The sequence below is a fragment of the Cetorhinus maximus genome, chromosome 6 (assembly GCF_964194155.1).
Source record: "Cetorhinus maximus chromosome 6, sCetMax3.hap1.1, whole genome shotgun sequence".
Lineage (NCBI taxonomy): Eukaryota > Metazoa > Chordata > Chondrichthyes > Lamniformes > Cetorhinidae > Cetorhinus > Cetorhinus maximus.
Window position 1 is genome coordinate 153607139 of NC_135884.1, and position 18644 is coordinate 153625782.

Here is an 18644-nt window from a genome sequence, read left to right on the forward strand (position 1 = left end):
TATTATTTATTTTTGTTTGTTTTCAATTAAATAAATCTTAGGGTGAAGTTTGAGAGCAGGTATATAACATTTTCATATTACTACATTGTATAAATGGTCTGTTCTCTACCCCTGACACAGCACAGTGAGTAAACTCATCACTCAGGTTCTGTTTTGTGCTGCCTTAGCTCGGGCAGTGGTGGACACACCACACCTGGGGCGGAATCGTCTCAGATTTGCACTAAACGTGGTAGCGGGTGGAAAAAGGACATTTTACCCGCCAGCCACAATGGTGGCTTTTCACGCTGTATCGTCCCAATTCCACCTTATTAATCATGCTTTCCTGGGAAACTGCCATTTTGATGACGGGCGGGCTCCGATTAGCCTGCCACGCTGTCACTTCATCAGGCTGGGCGCCATATTTAAAGTGGAGCTGCATGCACACCTCTCAGTGCTTCCAGCCCAGGACTGCTGCAAAGAAAGCATGGCCTTGAAAATCAAGAAAACTGCAGCCCCCCTATTCAGAGACACGTCCTTCGAGCACCTTTTGGAAGCTGTGGAGGCCAGCCATGATGTCCTCTACCTTCGCTCTGGCCGCAGGAGGGGTAGCAACATTACCACTTCGGCTTGGGAGGTGATGGCAGTGGTGATTAGTACCAATGCTGCACACAAGAGGTTGGCCCTCCAATGCAGAAAGAGGATGAATCATCTCATCCGTGCCGCCAGGGTAAAGCAAACATCTCATCACTCTAAACTCACACACTCAAGCCCATCACACATTCACTGGCATCTCACTCACTGCCAGCTCAAGGGACATCACCACTCCCTCTCTCACACACACCCTCACGTCTCCATCTGGCCTCATCTCCTCTGGAGACTGCCTGTTCAGCCCTCATCTTGAGGCCACTTGCACAGATCAACTTGTTACTCTTCCCACACCCTGGGATACTCCCTTGGATGATCCAGCACGTGGGGGATGATTCCGGCAAGCCGGGCTTATAGTGATATGCAGATGTATCACAATGAGGTTCCCAATGTACGATGGTGGGAAACGCAGCTCACCATTGACGGGCAGAGCGGATGATTGCAAACTGGTTTCACAATGTCATGAAACCGATTTTTGGCCTTCTGGCCATTTTGTCCACTCATGCTGCCAAACACGCCCGACACCAGCGGGCACGGAAAATTCTGCCCCTGGTCTCCATTCTACCATGCAAGGCAGTAAACATTAGCCATGGATTTCACTTCCTGGTCACTATCCAGCGAGTTCTGCTGGAAAATGAACATCAGGTGAAGAAAGGAAATGGTTTGGGTTAGTTTTGATAGCCAAATGGCAAAATTGTCCTGCAAATATCCACTGCCCTGATTCAAATCTAAAAAATGGCCACTTGGGTTAGCTATTGGAAAGTGGCAGCAGCCATGGAACCTGTACATCAGCAGCATTCCATGGCTTTATGAAAAGCGGTGCTGGGGGGGGAGGATTTGGGGTGAGGGGAAAAATTCAGAAATGTTGAGCAATGGAATAACATCAGAGCTTGGTTTGAAGTGATTTCAAACACATCATTTCCTAATGCATCTAATTCATGAGGGGGAGGGTTCATGTGAAGGGAGTTTTATAAAGTTATAAAGAAAGGACAAGGCAATAGTGCAGGGTAGCGATGCAGATAATGATAACCAAAGTATGACAGGAAGAGACAAAACGTACAAATGTAAAAGTGCACGAAAAAATAAAGTCAAAGTAGGAAAAATGGCAAAAAGACAGAATTAAAGATTCTTTATCTGAATGCATGCAGCATTCATAACAAGACTGATGAATTGATAGCACAAATAGAAATAAATGAGCATGCATAAAAGCCATTACAAGGCATGGTTGCAAATTGACCATGGCTGAGGTCTGAACATTCCAGGGTATTTGACATTTTGGAAGAACAGGCAGAAAAGGAGGTGGTGTAGTTTTGTTAATAAGGGATGAGAACAGTACAGCAGTGAGAAATGATCTTGGTTTGGAGAATCAAAATGTAGAATGGGTTTGGGAGGAGATAAGAAATAGCAAAGGAACAAAGTCACTGGTAGGAGTGATTTATAGGCCCCAGCAGTAGCTGGCGAAGTATAAATTAAGAAATAATGGGGCTGGTAACAAAGGTATTGCAATCACTGTAGGAGATTTCAAACTTCATACAGATTGGATTAATCAAATTGGCAAAGGTAGCCTGGAGGATGAGTTCATGGAGTGCATTCGGGACAGTTTCTTAGAACAATATGTTCTGGAACCAACCAGGGAACAGGCTATTTTCAACCTGGTAATGTGTAATGAGACAGGATTAATAAATGACATCATAGTAAAGGATCCTCTAGGTAAGAGTGATCATAACATGATGGAATTTCACATTCAATTTGAGGGTGGGAAATCTGGATCTGAAAACTAGTATTTTAAACTGAAATAAAGGCATTTAAAAATGTATAAAGACAAAGTCAGCTAAAGTGGAATGAGAAAATAGGTTAAAAGGCAAGGAAGTAGAGAAGCAGTGGCAGACATTTAAGGAGATATTTCATAACTCTTAACAAAGATATATTCCATTGAGAAAGAAAGACACCACAAGGATACATCATCCATAGCTAACTAAAGAAGTTAAGGCCAGATTCAAATGAAAAGATGTACAATTCTGCAAAGATTAGTCGTAGTTTAGAAGATTGGGAAAATTTTAGAAACCAATAAAGGATGACTAAAAAAAAAATAAAGGGGGAGAAAATGGAGTATGAGAGAAAAGTAGCAAGAAGTATAAAACAAACAATATAAGCTTCTAAACGTATATAAAAAGAAAAAGAGTAGTTAAAGTGAGCATTGGTCCTTTAGAGGGTGAGACTGGGGAATTAATAAGGGAAACAAGGAAATTACAGAGACTTTGAAGAAGTATTTTGTATCAGTATTCACAGTAGAAGACACAAAACGCATCCTAGGAATAGTAGAAAGTTGGGGGCAAAAGGAAGGGAGGAACTTAAAACAATTATGTCATTAGAGAAAAAGTACTAGGAAAACTAATGGAACTAAAGGCTGACAAGCTACCTGCACCTGTATTAAAGGAAGTGGCTGCAGGGATAGTGCATGCATTGGTTGTGATCTTCCAAAATTCTCTAGATTCTGGAAAGGTCCCAGTGGACTACAAAAACACAAATGTAACACCACTTTTCAAGAAATGAGGGAGACAAAAAGGAGGAAACTATAGGCTAGTTAGTCTAACATCTGTTATTAAGAAAATATTAGAGTACATTATTAAAGAGGTAGTAACAAGATATTTAGAAAATCATAATCATATCAGGCAGTGTCAACATGGTTTCATGAAAGGGAAATCATGCTTATTAAATCCATTAGAATTCTTTGAGGATGTAACAAGTCGAGTGGATAAAGGGGAACCAGTAGATGTAGTGCATTTGGATTTCCAAAAGGCATTCAATAAAGTGCCACATGTAGGTTTACTGCGCAAGATGGTATTGGGATGATATACTAGCATGGATAATGGATTGGCTAATTAACAGGAAGCAGGGAGTTGGGATAAATGGGTCATTTTCAGGATGTCAAACTGTAACTAGCGGAGTGTGACAAGGATCAATACAGAGGCCTCAACCATTTACGATCTATATTAAAGACCTGGAAAAAGGAACGAGCTGTACTGTACCAGATTTGCTGATGATACAAAGATAGGCAGGAAAGCAAGTTGTGAGGATACAAAAAGTCTGCAATGGGAATTAGATAGATTAAGAGAGTGGGCAAAAATTTGGCAGATGGAGTATAATGTGGGAAAATGTGAGGTTGTCAACTTCGCAGGAGGAATAGAAAAGAAGAATATCATTTAAATAGAGACAGACTACAGAATGTTGCAGTACATGGGGATTGGGGGTGTCCTTGTACATGAATCACAAAAAGTTAGCATGGTACGGCAAGTAATTAGAAAGGTAAATGGAATGTTGGCCTTTAATGCAAGGAGGATAGAGTATAAAAGAATGGAAAACAAAACAAAAATAAAAATACCTGGAAAAACTCAGCAGGTCTGACAGCATCTGCGGAGAGGAACACAGTTAACGTTTCGAGTCCGTATGACTCTTCAACGGAATTAAGGAAAAATAGAAAAGAGGTGAAATATAAGCTGGTTTGGGGGGGGACGGGGGGACAAGTTGAGCTGGATAGAGGGCCAGTGTTAGGTGGAGATAGCCAAAAGATGTCAACGACAAAAGGACAAAGAGGTGTTCAAGGTGGTGATATTATCTAAGGAATGTGATAATAGGTGACATTAAGGGTAGAAAGCAGGACGAGCAAGGTACAGATAGCCCTAGTGGGGGTGGGGTGGGGGGGAAGGGATCGAAATAGGCTAAAAGGTAGAGATACTACATTGGATGGAAATACATTTAAAAATAATGGAATTAGGTGGGAAAAGAAAAATCTATATAAATTATTGGAAAAAAGGGGGATTGGAAAGGGGGTGGGGATGGAGAAGAGAGTTCATGATCTAAAATTGTTGAACTCAATATTCAGTCCGGAAGGCTGTAAAGTGCCTAGTCGGAAGATGAGGTGCTGTTCCTCCAGTTTGCATTGAGCTTCACTGGAACATTGCAACAGGCCAAGGATGGACATGTGGGCATGAGAGCAGGGTGGAGTGTTGAAATGGCAAGCGACAGGGAGGGCTGGGTCATGCTTGTGGACAGACCAAAGGTGTTCCGCAAAGCGGTCACCCAGTCTGCGTTTGTTCTCTCCAATGTAGAGGAAACCACATTGGGAGCAGCAAATGCAATAGACTAAATTGAGGGAAGTGCAAGTGAAATGCTGCTTCACTTGAAAGGAGTGTTTGGGTCCTTGGACGGTGAGGAGAGGGGAAGTAAAGGGGCAGGTGTTGCACCTTCTGCGATTGCATGGGAAGGTGCATTGGGAGGGGGTTGAGGTGTAGGGGGTGATGGAGGAGTGGACCAGGGTGTCCCAGAGGGAACGATCCCTGCGGAATGCCGCCGGGGGGGGGTGAAGGGAAGATGTGTTTGGTGGTGGCATCATTCTGGTGTTGGCAGAAATGGCGGAGGATGATCCTTTGAATGCGGAGGCTAGTGGGGTGATAAGTGAGGACAAGGGGGACCCTATCATGGTTCTGGGAGGGAGAGGAAGATGTGAGGGCGGATGCACGGGAGATGGGCCGGACACGGTTGAGGGCCTGTTTTTGCTTTTATTACTTGCTACAACTGTACAGAGCATTGGTGACACCACATCTGGAGTACTGTGTACAGTTCTGGTCTCCTTATTTAAGGAGCGATATAATTGCATTGGAAGCAGTGCAGAGAAGATTCACAAGGCTGATTTCTGGAATAAGGCAGTTAATTTACAGGGAAGGTTGGGCTAACATCATTGGAGTTTAGAAGAATAAGAGGTTGAACTTTCTGAAACATGAAAGATTCTGAGGGGGGCTTGACAGGGTAGATGCTAAAAGGATATTTCTTCTCATGGGGGAATCTAGAAATAGGGGGCACAGTTTAAAAATAAGGGGTCTCCCATTTAAGACAGAGATGAGAAATTTTTCTCTCAGAGGGTCGTTAGTCTTTAGAATTCTCTTCCATGGAGAGCAGTGGAAATTGGGTCATTGAATATATTCAAGGCTGAGTTAGACAGGTTTTTGATTCAGAAGGGAGTCAAGGGTTATGGGGGACAGGCAGGAAAGTTTAAGGCCACAATTAGATGAGCCAAGATCTTATTGAATGGTGGAGCTGGCTCAATGGGCTGAATGGCTTACTCCTACTCCAATTTCTTATGAGCCTAACCATCTCACTGTTGTGGGATATTGCTGGGGGCTAATCCCTCTCCCACACGGAAAGAGAGACTAAGAAAACAGAAAATTTGGAGGGGCCCCTCTGCTGCCCCCTCCCTCCCCCCCCCAACCCAAGCCATCTTTCGTAAATTCTGTATGCTGACTAAAGTGAGTGCAGATGGTTGCCCAGCAGCTTGGCTTCTGAGTGAGCAGATAAGGGAAGAAAATAAGGGGAATTTTACTGTACATGTTAATTATATATTAATTGTGTTTAATTTTATGCATGTGGTGGGTATTAGCTGCTTCACCAGAATCCTATAAATAGACACAGGCTGAAATTGTAGTCATTAGGTTAGGAAATGTAAATAAATCTGTAAATAAACACAAAAGTATGCTAAGATTGGCTCCAGTTCTATCATTCACCACCTGGGTTTCTAGTGTAGAACAATATATAATAGTACATGAAAACAAACCACTGCTTAATAAAGAGTAAAGGATCCAATGTTGTCATAGGAATAAAGATCAACTAAATACATGCCGTACCATTAGCCTCTGATCTCGGTATTGAATTTTATTTCCTTCAGCTCTTGAACAAGATGAATTAATTGCAGGAATAACAGAATCCTCTTCCCTGTATTCATCTGCTGCATGATTGAAATTGAGTTTTCTTTTCTCTGGGGTAAAATCCTGATTTTTTGCCTGTCTTGTTCCACCAGTCCATTTATTGATTGTTGTATTATCCATGCAAGATTTATCCAAAGAATGCTGTTCGCTGCAATGTTTCAGTGGCACATCTTCCTTCTGTTTCGCCATCTGGTCTGTTCCTGTGAGCAATGGCTCACATGACTGAAGCTTCAGGTTCACATGTGAATTTGATCCCGTAGCTGTTTGCTGTACATCTGTCTCTCCAGCATTCAAAATACTACTTTTCATCTGCTACATGATTTAATACAGAATGAAGTTAGAACAATATAATCAGAAATCATTTTTCAACTATTTAATTAATATAAAACCTGTACCATGAATAACACATCATTACTCAGCAGTCAATTGTCATGACAGCTCCATCAGTGCTGTAGTAGAAGTTTCCAGGGTCAATTTCTATTAGTGCTAATCTCAGTCAGCACAGTAGCTGGGATTCTTTCTACAATGGTTTCTGCATTCCTGGGCTAGTAAAGGGATATAAAACAATCAACTATGGTTCCTACTTCTGGTTAAGATCTAATATTAGAAGCTTGCATAGGCAGGGGTTGGGCAAGATGGGAGTGGGTTAGCTGTGATGCTTCTCCTTTACATGTGAAGAGTAGCCACTTGGGAAAGGTGTCTGACAGTGCCCATGAAACCATAATCCATTCACCAGAAGAAAAGGGAGAAATCCTAATCCCATGTCACCCACCCCTGAGCCAGAATCTTTAGGAATGTGGGGGCCCCTGCCATCTGAAGAGTCGGTGGGGAACACATCCCTATCGACTCCGAGAGTCCCGCAGGTATTTACGCTCTAATGAATGTTGCTTGGCAATAGCCAGGACTTCCGCCCCTCACTCAGGAGTAAGTCCCTCCTCGGAGAGCTGCTGGCCAATCATGTTGGCTGGCAGCTCTCGAATGCCTCCAGTGGGAGGTGACGGCTTAGTGGTATTGTCACTGGACTAGTGATCCAGAGTCCCAGGGTAAATGCCCTGGGGATCCGGATTCAAATCCCACCATGGCAGATGGTGGAATATGAATTCAATCAAAATCTGGAATTAAAAGTCTAATGATGACCATACCATTGTTGTAAAAACCCATCTAGTTCACTAAATCTGTTGTCCTTACAGCAATGTGATTGACTCTTAAATGCCCTCTGAAATGACCTAGCAAGCCACTCGGTTGTATTAAACCGCTACAAAGCCACAAAAAAGGAATGAAACCGGCCTAGGCACCGGAAATGACAACAACAAACTCAGCCCTGTCGGTGCCTTGTTATTAACATCTGAAGGCTGACAAACAAGTCAAACAGAAGCCTGACATAATCATCCTCACAGAATCATATCTTACAGATAATGTCCCAGACACCACCATTCCTGGGTAAGTCCTGTCCCACGGGAGTTGCCCTGGGAGTCCACAACATCCCCATGAAGTATCATGGCATCAGGTCAAACCTGGGAAGGAAATCTCCTGCCGATTACCATGTATTGCCCTCCTTCAGCTGAATGAATCAGTGCTCTTCCATGTTGAACACCACTTGGAAGAAGCACTGAGGTTGGCAAGGGTGCAGAATGTACTCTCGGTGGGGGACTTCAATGTCCATCACCAAGAGTGGCTCGGTAGCACTAGCTGAGTCCTAAATGTCATGCTAAATGACTAGGTCTGCGGCAGGTGGTGAGGGAATCAACAAGAGGGAAAAACATACTTGACCTCTTCCTCACCAACCTGCCTGCCACAGATGCATTTGTCCATGACACTATCAATAAGAGTGACCACCACACAATCGAAGTCCCGGCTTCACGTTGAGGATACCCTCCAACGTGTTGTGTGGCACTACCACCGTGCTAAATTGGATAGATTTCAAACAGATCTAGCAACTCATGACTGGGCATCCATGAGGCGCTGTGGGCCATCAGCAGCAGCAGAATTGTACTTGAACACAATCTGTAACCTCGGCCCGACATATACCCCACTCTACCATTACCATCAAGCCAGGTCCTGGTTTAATGAAGAGTGCAGGAGGGCATGCCAGGAGCAGCACCAGGCATACCTGAAAATGAGGTATCAACCTGGTGAGGCTATAACACAGGATTTCTTGGGTGCCAAACAGCATAAGCAACAAGTGATAGACAGAGCTAAGTGATCCCACAACCAACGGATCAGATCTAAGTTCTGCAGTCCTGCCACATCCAGTCGTGAATAGTGGTGGATAATTAAACAACTCACTGGAGGAGGAGGCTCCACAAATATCCACCTCCTCAATGATGGAGGAGCCCAGCACATCAGTGCAAAAGATAAGGTTGAAGCCGTTGCTACAACCTTCAGCCAGGAGTGCTGATGGATGATCCATCTTGGCCTCCTCGGGAGATCCCCAACATCACAGATGCCAGTGTTCAGCCAATTCGATTCACTCCACGTGATATCAAGAAACAGCTGAAGGCACTGGACACTGCAAAGCCTCCGGGTCCTGACAATATTCCAGCAATAGTACTGAGGACTTGTGCTCCAGACTTGCTGCCCCGGTAGCCAAGCTGTTCCAGTACAGCTACAACACTAGCATCTGCCTGGCTATGAGGAAAATTGGCCAGGTATGTCCTGTACACAAAAAGTAGGACAAATCCAACCCAGCCAATTACCGCCCCATCAGTCTACTCTCCATCATCAGTAAAGTAATGGAAGGAGTCAGCAACAGTGCTATCAAGCGGTGCTTGCTTAGCAATAACCTGCCCACTGTCTTCCAGTTTGGGTTCTGCCAGGCCCACTCAGCTCCTGACCTCATTACAGCGTTGGTTCAAACATGGACAAAAGAGCTGAACTCCTGAGGTGAGGTGAGAGTGACTGCCCTTGACATCAAGGCAGCATTTGATAGAGTGTGGCATCAAGGAGCCCTGGCAAAACTGGATTCAATGGGAATCAGGGGGAAAACTCTCTGCTGGTTGAAGTAATACCTAGCACAAAGGAAGATGGTTATGGCTGTTGGAGATCAGTCATCTCAGCTCCAGGACAGCACTGCAGGAGTGCCCCAGGGTAGTGTCCTCGGCCCAACCATCTTCAGCTGCTTCATCAATTACCTTCCCTCCATCATAAGGTCAGAAATGGGGGTAAGAACAAAAAACTACTGCGGATGCTGGAAATCCAAAACAAGAACAGAATTACCTGGAAAAACTCAGCAGGTCTGGCAGCATCAGCGGAGAAGAAAAGAGTTGACATTTCGAGTCCTCATGACCCTTGCTGAAGGGTCATGAGGACTCGAAACGTCAACTCTTTTCTTCTCTGCCGATGTTGCCAGACCTGCTGAGTTTTTCCAGGTAATTCTGTTTCAGAAATGGGGGTGTTCACTGATGATTGCACAATGTTCAGCACCATTTGCGACTCCTCAGATAGTGAAGCAGTCTATGTCCAAATGCAGCAAGACCTGGACAATATCCAGGCTTCGGCTGACAAGTGGCAAGTAACATTCATGCCATACAAGTGTCAGGCAATGGCTATCTCCAACAATGACCATCTAACCATTGTCCCTTGACGATCAATGGCATTACCATCATTAAATCCGCTACTTTCAACATCCGGGGGGGCTTACCATTGACCAGAAATTGAACTGGACTAGCCAAATAAATACTATGGCTCCAAGAGCAGGTCAGAGGCTAGGAATAGTGTGATGAGTAATTCACCTCCTGACTCCCCAAAGCCTGTCCAAAATCTACAAGACACAAGTCAGCAGTGTGATGGAATCCACTCGCCTGGATGAGTGCAGCTCCCATAACAGAAAAAGGTACCAGGGGTCCAGGGAAGGCTGGAGGGGGGGGGGGGAAGGTCCAAAGGTTGGGTGATCGGCGTCTCCATGGATAAGCTGGGAGAGGGGGAGGGAGGTCCGCAGGTCACCGGGCCTTAAGGGGAGGACAAAAGGGGGCTTCTGCTGGACGCACACCCCCCACCTCCCCCTTTCCACCTGAGATCTAATACCCTTCATTTCCAGCCTTCCCCCAAGCTGTCATCCGGCTGCCAGCCTAAAAATTGCGGCTGAGTGTGTAATTGGGGCAAGGGTGGCCTTCCCATCCGAGGCCCTGGCAGCCCCAGTGTGAAATGGGCGGGAACCCAGAAGGAATCCTGTCCGTGAAATCTGCGCATATTTTGTATTTATTTAATTCATCCGTGGGATTGCCCATCCCTAATTGCCCTGGAGAAATGAATGGCTTGCAAGGCCATTTAAGAGACAACCACATATTGTGGGTATGCAGTCAGATATCCTTCTCTAAAGGACATTAGTGAACCAGATGGGTTTTTACGACAATCAACAATGGCTTCATGGTCATCTTTTAGTTCCAGATTTTTCACTGAATTCAAATTTCACCATCTGCCATGGTGGGATTCGAACCTGGATGCCCAGCGAATTACCCTGGGTATCTGGAGTACTAGTCCAGTGATAATACCACTACACCACTGCCTCCCCTTATTGTGGCACTATGGGCAATCATGAGCAGGAACTAGGTACCCACACAGGGAGGGAGGACAAACCCTAAGAATTATCCCAGATTGCCTTCAAGTGGCCAGCCCATAGCGACAAAGGAGCTCTCAGAGAAATATCGTTTCTCACTTTTTCAACTGCACAACATTAGTGGCCAAGGATCGCCGGGTGAGGGGGAAAAATTAAAGAAACTACAGTAACTGGGAGAGGTTCAAATATATTTTTGAATATCTCTTAAAGATCTTCCATAATCCTTCAGTTACTAAGCCAATGGCACAAGATCACAAACTAACTCTAGTTAAAAAGACAGGCGCTTAGGGTTAATAACATGTTCATCTCTCTCATGCCATCAGCTTCAATAAGCCAAACTAAAGGCGACATCATCCCATCACTTTAGATTGACTGAAGTTGAATCCAATCTCCAGAGATGAAAGATTCATGTACTGATCCACTGCAACAACTAGAATCTGCAGTTCATTTTAATATCGCCTCTCTCTGCTCCTGCTGCTGAAGCCCTCATCCATGTATTTCGTACCTCCAGACTTGAGTATTCTAATGCTTTATTGGCCAGCCTCCCTATCTTCCAACCTCCCTAAACCTGAGCTCATTCAAAACTTTGCTGCCCTTGTCCTAAGTTGCAGAGTCCCATTCATCCATCTCCCCTGTGTTTTTCTTAAATTCATTCAATGATGTGGGCATCGCTGGCTAGGCCAGCATTTATTGCCCATCCCTAATTGTCCTTGAGAAGGTCACAGTGAGCTGCTTTCTTGAGCCACTGCAGTCCATGTCGCGTAGGTACACCCACAGTGCTGTTAGGGAGGGAGTTCCAGGATTTTGACCCAGTGACAGTGAAGGAACAGCAATATATTTCCAAGTCAGGCTGGTGAGTGGCTTGGAGGGGAACTTCCAGGTGGTGGTGTTCCCATGTAACTGGTGCCCTTGTCCTTCTAGATGGTAGTGGTCATGGGTTAGGAAAGTGCTGTCTAAGGAGGCTTGGTGAGTTCCTGCAGTGCATCTTGTAGATGGTACACACTACTGCCACTGTACGCTGGTGGTGGAGAGAGTGAATGTTTGTGGACGGGGTGCCAATCAAGCAGGCTGCTTTGTCCTGGATGGTGTCAAGTATCTTGAATGTTGTTGGAACTGTACTTATCCAGGCAAGTGTGAAGTACTCCATCACATTCCTAACTTGTGCCTGTAGATGGTGGACAGGCTTTGGGGAGTCAAGAGCTGAGTTACTCACTGCAAAATTCCTAGTCTCTGACCTGCTCTTGTAGCTACAGTATTTATATGACTATTCCAGTTCAATTTCTGGTCTATGGTAATCCCCAGGATGTTGATAGTGGGGGATTCAGCGATGGTAATGCCATTGAATGTCATGGGGTGATGGTTAGATTCTCTCTTGTTAGAGATGGTTACTGCTGCTAGTCAATCCTATATTGGTTCCTGGCCCACCACTGACTTGAATTTGAATTTCTCAACCTTGTTTTTAAATTCCTCCATGGTCCCACCCCCTCCCTATATGTGTAACCTCCTTTAGCCCTGCAGTTCTTCGTGAACTCTGTGCTCCTCCAATTCTGCACCCCCATCCCTACTGCAGATTTCCTCCTCCCCACCACTGGTGGCCATACCTTCAGCTGCCTAGACGTAAGTTCTAGAATTCCCTCCCAAAACCACTCTGCCTCTTTACCTCTTTTAAGACACTCCTTAAAACCTACCTTTATGGGCAATCTTTTGATCACCAGACCTAAAAGTGCCTTATGTGGCTCGGTGTCAAATTTTGGCTGATAATGCCCCTTGAAGTGTCTTGGAATGTTTTACTGCACTAAAGACACTATATAAATGCAAGTTACTGTTTTTAATAGAAGAAAAAAAGTCATTATATGAAGGAGAACTTATACAGTTAACCTCTTCTTGCTGTTTTTCTAATGCCGTTATCCTATTTAGAAATCCTTCTGCAAATTTCCAATAATTTTTCAGGCTGTTGTCCTTTTGATAATCAGTGTCAGTTGAAGTAACCGTGTCTCCTCTTGGTTGAAAATTCTCTACCAGGCTATTCGATAGTTTCTCAGCTTGGAAAGAGACAACAGCAGGTATAAAGGTAAGCATAATAAGCCCCAAATATAAAGAGATAGATAAACCGTAACATTTGCATTATCCTGCAGCTAATGTTTCACAGGTACCAGTAGGTTGTTTTGGTCTCGGGATGCAGGTCATTCTGGCAAGACAACATATGTTGCCTTCCCCTAGTTGCCCTGAATAGGTAATGATGGACTTTCTCCTTGAACTACTTGTGATGATGGTGCTCCCACAGTGGTGATTGATGGGGAATTCCAAGATTATGACCAAGTGACAATAACATTCATCCAAGATAGAATCATGTGCTACTTGGAGGGCAACTTTGAGGTGTACTTATTTGTCTTTCTCAGTAGTAAAGGTTTTGGGGTTAGGAACCTCCAGCAAAGTATGCCAGTGGTGGAGGTGATAAATAATAATGAGTTCAGTGGTGTGGGGACTGATCAAGCAGACTCTTTTGTCTTGGATGACGATCTTTTTTGAGAGTTGTTGCAACTGCACTCATCTAGCAAATGGAAAGTATTCCATTGGTCATGACTTAAATCTTGCTGGCGATGATAGGAATATACAATTGCATTGAACACTGAGCCAGCCAGGGATTCCCCGCTGGGTCCAATGATGCTTGCCTAGTAAAATGCAGGAACTGCAAACTGAACCTCTGCACAGGGGCCCCAAAGGGTAAATGTCGAACCTGCTTCTAGATTATGGAGCGGCATTAGTGTCAAGAGGTTATTTGTTTGTTGCACTCGGCCTCTGCTCTGTTTATACAGCCATTCTGTTAATATAGCTTTTTCACTTAAGCTTCTGGTCAATGGTGACCACCTATTCACCCCTCTCTTCTCCCCCATTGGATGCCATGGGCTTTATTTTATTTATTCTTACACTGGATGTGGGCGTCACTGGCGAGGCCAGCATTAATTGCCCATCCCTAATTGACTTTGATGTTAAACGGATCCAAGCCAGATGGTGAAGGATGAAACAAGACACAGATCTTTACCTTCTTTGTGGATTTATCCACAGGATGTACCATTACATTGAAACTAGGAGCAGGAGTAGGCCATTTGGCCCTTCGAGCCTGCTCCAACATGCATTATGAGCATGGCTGATCATCCAACTCAATAGCCTGCTCCCGCTTTCTCCCCATACCTTTTGATTCCTTTCACCCCAAGAGATTTATCTAACTCCTTCTTGAAAACATACCATAGGAAGTAGTTGAGACCAAAATATTGTAACGAATTCCACAGGCTCACCACTCTCTGGGTGAAAAAATTTCTCCTCATCTCAGTCCTAAATGGTCTACCCCGTATCCTCAGACTGTGACCCCTGGTTCTGGACTTCCCCACCATCGGGAACATCCTTCCTGCATCTACCCTGTCTAGTCCTGTTAGAATTTTATAGGTTTCTATGAGATCCCCCCTCATTCTTCTGAACTCCAGCGAATATAATCCTAATCGACTCAATCTCTCCTCATATGTCAGTCCCGCCATCCCAGGAATCAGTCGGGTAAACCTTCCCTGCACTCTCTCTATAGCAAGTACATCTTCCCTCAGATAAGGAGACCAAAACTGCACACAATATTCCAGGTGTGGTCTCACCAAGGCCCTGTACAATTGCAGCAAAACATCCCTGTTCCTGTACTTGAATCCTCTGGCTATGAAGGTCAACATACCATTTGCCTTCTTTATCGCCTGCTGCACCTGCATGCTTACCTTCAGCGACTGGTGTACAAGGACACCCAGGTCTCGTTGCACATTCCCTCTCTCAATTTATAGCCATTCAGATAATAATCTGCCTTCCTGTTTTTGCTACCAAAATGGATAACCTCACATTTATCCACATTATACTGCATCTGCCATGCATTTGCTCACTCACTCAGCTTGTCCAAATCATACTAAAGCATCTCCGCATCCTCCTCACAGCTCACCCTCCCACCCAGCTTTGTGTCATCTGCAAATTTGGAGATATTACATTTAATTCCCTCATCAAAATCATTAATATATATTGTGAATAACTGGGGTCCCAGCACCAATCTCTGCGGTACCCCACTAATCACTGCCTGCCATTTGGAAAAAGACCCGTTTATTCCTACTCTTTGTTTCCTGTCTGCCAACCAGTTTTCTATTCATCTCAATACACTAACCCCAATCCCATGCGCTTTAATTTTACACGCCAATCTCTTATGTGGGACTTTGTCGAAAGCCTTCTGAAAGTCCAAATAAACCACATCCACTGGTCATCAACTCTACTAGTTACATCTTCGAAAAATTCCAGTAGATTTGTCAAGCATGATTTCCTTTTCATACATCCATGCTGACTCTGTCCGATTCTGCCACTGTTTTCCATGTGTTCAGCTATTAAATCTTTTATAATGGACTCTAGAATTTTCCCCACTGTCGACGTCAGGCTGACTGGTCTATAATTCCCTGTTTTCTCTCTACCTCCCTTTTTAAATAGTGGGGTTACATTAGCTACCCTCCAATCTGTAGGAACTGTTCCAGAGTCTAGAGAATCTCGGAAGATGACCACCAATGCATCCACTATTTCTAGGGCCACTTCCTTAAGTACTCTGGGATGTAGATTATCAGGCCCTGGGGATTTATTGGCCTTCAATCCCATCAATTTCCCCAACACCATTTCCCTACTAATACTGATTTCTTTCAGTTCCTCCCTCTCACTAAACTGTGTGTTCCCCAACATTTCTGGTATGTTATTAGTGTCCTCCTTTGTGAAGACAGAGCCAAAGTATGTATTTAGTTGGCCAGCCATTTCTTTGTTCCCCATTATAAATTCCCCTGTTTCTGACTGTAAGGGACCTACATTTGTCTTCGCCAATCCTTTTCTCTTCACATACCTATAGAAACTTTTACAGTCAGTTTTTATGTTCCCTGCAAGCTTACTCTCATACTCTATTTTCCCCTTCTTAATCAATCCCTTGGTCCTCCTTTGCTGAATTCTAAACTGCTCCCAATCCTCCGGTCTGTTGTTTTTTTCAGGCCAATTTGTATGCCTCTTCCTTGCATCTAATACTATCTCTAATTTCCATTGTAAGCCATGGTTTGGCCACCTTTCCTGTTTTACTTTTGCGCCAGACAGGAATAAACAATTGTTGCAGTTCACCCATGTGCTCTTTGAATGTTTGCCATTGCCTATCCACCACCATCCCTTTAAGTAACGTTTCCCAATCCATCATTGCCAACTCCTGCCTCATACCATCGTAGCTTCCTTTATTAAGATTCTGGACCCAAGTCTCAGAATCAACTACGTCACTCTCCATCTTGATGAAGAATTCTATCATATTATGGTCGCTCATCCCCAAGGGGCCTCGCACAACTAGATTGCTAATTATTCCTTTCTCATTACACAATACCCAGTCGAGGATGGCCTGTTCTCTCGTTGGTTCCTCAATGTATTGGTCCAGAAAAACATCCCGTATACACTCCAGGAATTCTTCCTCTACAGTATTGTTACTAATTTGATTTGCCCAATCTATATGCATATTAAAGTCACCGATAATTACAGATGGTTCTTTATTACATGTGTCTCTAATTTCCTGTTTAATGCCATTCCCAACATCACCATTACAGTTTGGGGGTCTATATTGAACCCCCACTAATGTTTTTTGCCCCTTAGTGTTTCTCAGCTCTACCCATACAGGTTCCACATCGTCGGAGCTAATATCTTTTCTCACTATTGCGTTAATTTCCTCTTTAACCAGCAATGCAACTCCACCGCCTTTTCCTTTTTTTCTGTCCTTCCTAAATACTGAATACCCCTGGATGTTCAGTTCCCACCCCTGGTCACCCTGCAGCCATGTTGCCGTAATCCCTACTATATCATACCTGTTTACATCTATTTGCGCGGTTAATTCATCCACTTTATTGCGAATGCTCCTCGCGTTAAGGCACAAAGCCTTAAGGCTTGTCTTTTAAACATTACTTGTCCTGTTCCCACTATTTTTCACTGAGGCCCTGTTTGATTCTTGCCCTTGATTTCTCTATCACTTTTCTTATTCCGCTTTCTGTCTTTTGTTCTTGTCTTTGGTTCCCCTTCCTCTGACTCCTTGCATAGGTTCCCATCCCCCTGCCATTTTAGTTAAAACCCTCCACAGCCACTCTAACAAATATTCCCCCTAGGACATCAGTCCCGGTCCTGCCCAGGCGTAACCCGTCCAGTTTGTGCCGGTCCCACCTCCCCAGAACCGGTCCCAATGCCCCAGGAATCTGAAACCCTCCCCTTCACACCATTTCTTCAGCCACGTATTCATCCGATATATCCTGCTATTTCTACTCTGACTGGCACGTAGCACTGGTAGTAATCCTGAGATCACTACCTTTGAACTTACTTCCTAACTCCCTATATTCTGCTTTTAGGATCTCAACCTTTTTTTTAACCTATGTCGTTTGTACCAATGTGTACCACGACCACTGGCTGTTCACCCTCCCCCTTCAGAATGTCCTCTAACCGCTCTGAGACATCCTTGACTCTAGTAGCAGGGAGGCAACATACCATCCTGGAGCCTCATTTGCGGCCACAGAAACACCTATCTATTCCCCTTACAACTGAATCCCCTATAACTATTGCATTCCCACACTTTTTACTCCTCCCCTGTGCAGCAGAGACAACCGTGGTGCAACAAGTTTGGCTGTTGCTGCTTTCTCTTGAGGCGCCATTCCCCCCAACGGTATCCAAAGCGGTATATCTGTTTTGCAGGGGAATAGCCATAGGAGATTCCGGCACTGCCTACCTAATCCTCTTGCTTTGCCTGGTGGTCACCCATTCCCTTCCTGCCTGTGGACTCTTAGCCTGCGGTGTGACCACCTCTCTATACGTGCTATCCACGATAATCTCCACCTCGCGGATGCTCCACAGTGTCCCCAGCCGCTGCTCCAGCTACAAATTCGGGCTTCCAGGAGCTGCAGCTGGAGACACTTCCCGCACACATGCTGGCCCCGGGCACTGAAAATGTGCCCGGCTTCCCACATAGAGCAGGAGGAGCACGACACGGCTTTGAGCTCTCCTGCCTTGACTTACCCCTTTAAATTAAATTAAACTTTTTGGAAGATACCTAATACCAATTACTCTCGGGCCCTTCTTCCCTGCTCCTCATTGTTACAGAATATAGCCCCTACAAATGATGAACCACAAAATAAGACCTTCAAAACTATAAGCGATGAAAGTAGTTAATGCTTACCCAGCCGTACTCACAGTACTCAAAGGATCATCTCCTTCCCTCCTCACCGAACTCCCTCAGTCACCCCTGCTCTCCCAGCTTCTCTTCAACTCCTGACTCCTCTTGCGCTTCTCTTCAACTCCTGGCTCCTCTCGCGCTCCTTTTCAATTCCCGACTCCTCTCGCGCTCCTCTTCATCTCCTGACTCCTCTCGTGCTCCTTTTCAACTCCCGGCTCCTTTTCAACTCCCAACTCCTCTAAATGCATCTGACTGCCTGTCCCAGAGTCCTCCTCTCGCTCTCTCCTCTAGGTGCTGCTGACTGCCTGTCCCAGAGTCCTCCTCTGGCACTCTCCTCGAGGTTACAGATCGACTGTATGATCCTAACACTTCCTAACTAACTCAGTGTCCCAGGTGATTCCTTTTATATATGCTCTCAGTCCTTAATCAAACAATGCCTATCACCTGTGTCTCTTTAACAACATAATCAACC

General features: G+C 44.7%; 1 protein-coding gene across 1 annotated transcript in view; it reads right to left on the bottom strand.

The window, feature by feature from the left end:
• terb1 (telomere repeat binding bouquet formation protein 1) overlaps positions 1 to 18644 on the bottom strand; it is a 190617-nt gene that overhangs the window by 121809 nt on the left and 50164 nt on the right. The window contains exons 11-12 of the mRNA XM_078544790.1: positions 12817 to 12980; positions 6303 to 6695 (exon numbers count right to left, since the gene is read on the bottom strand). Coding sequence (XP_078400916.1) covers positions 6303 to 6695; positions 12817 to 12980 — 557 coding nt within the window. The remainder of the gene's footprint in view (positions 1 to 6302; positions 6696 to 12816; positions 12981 to 18644) is intronic.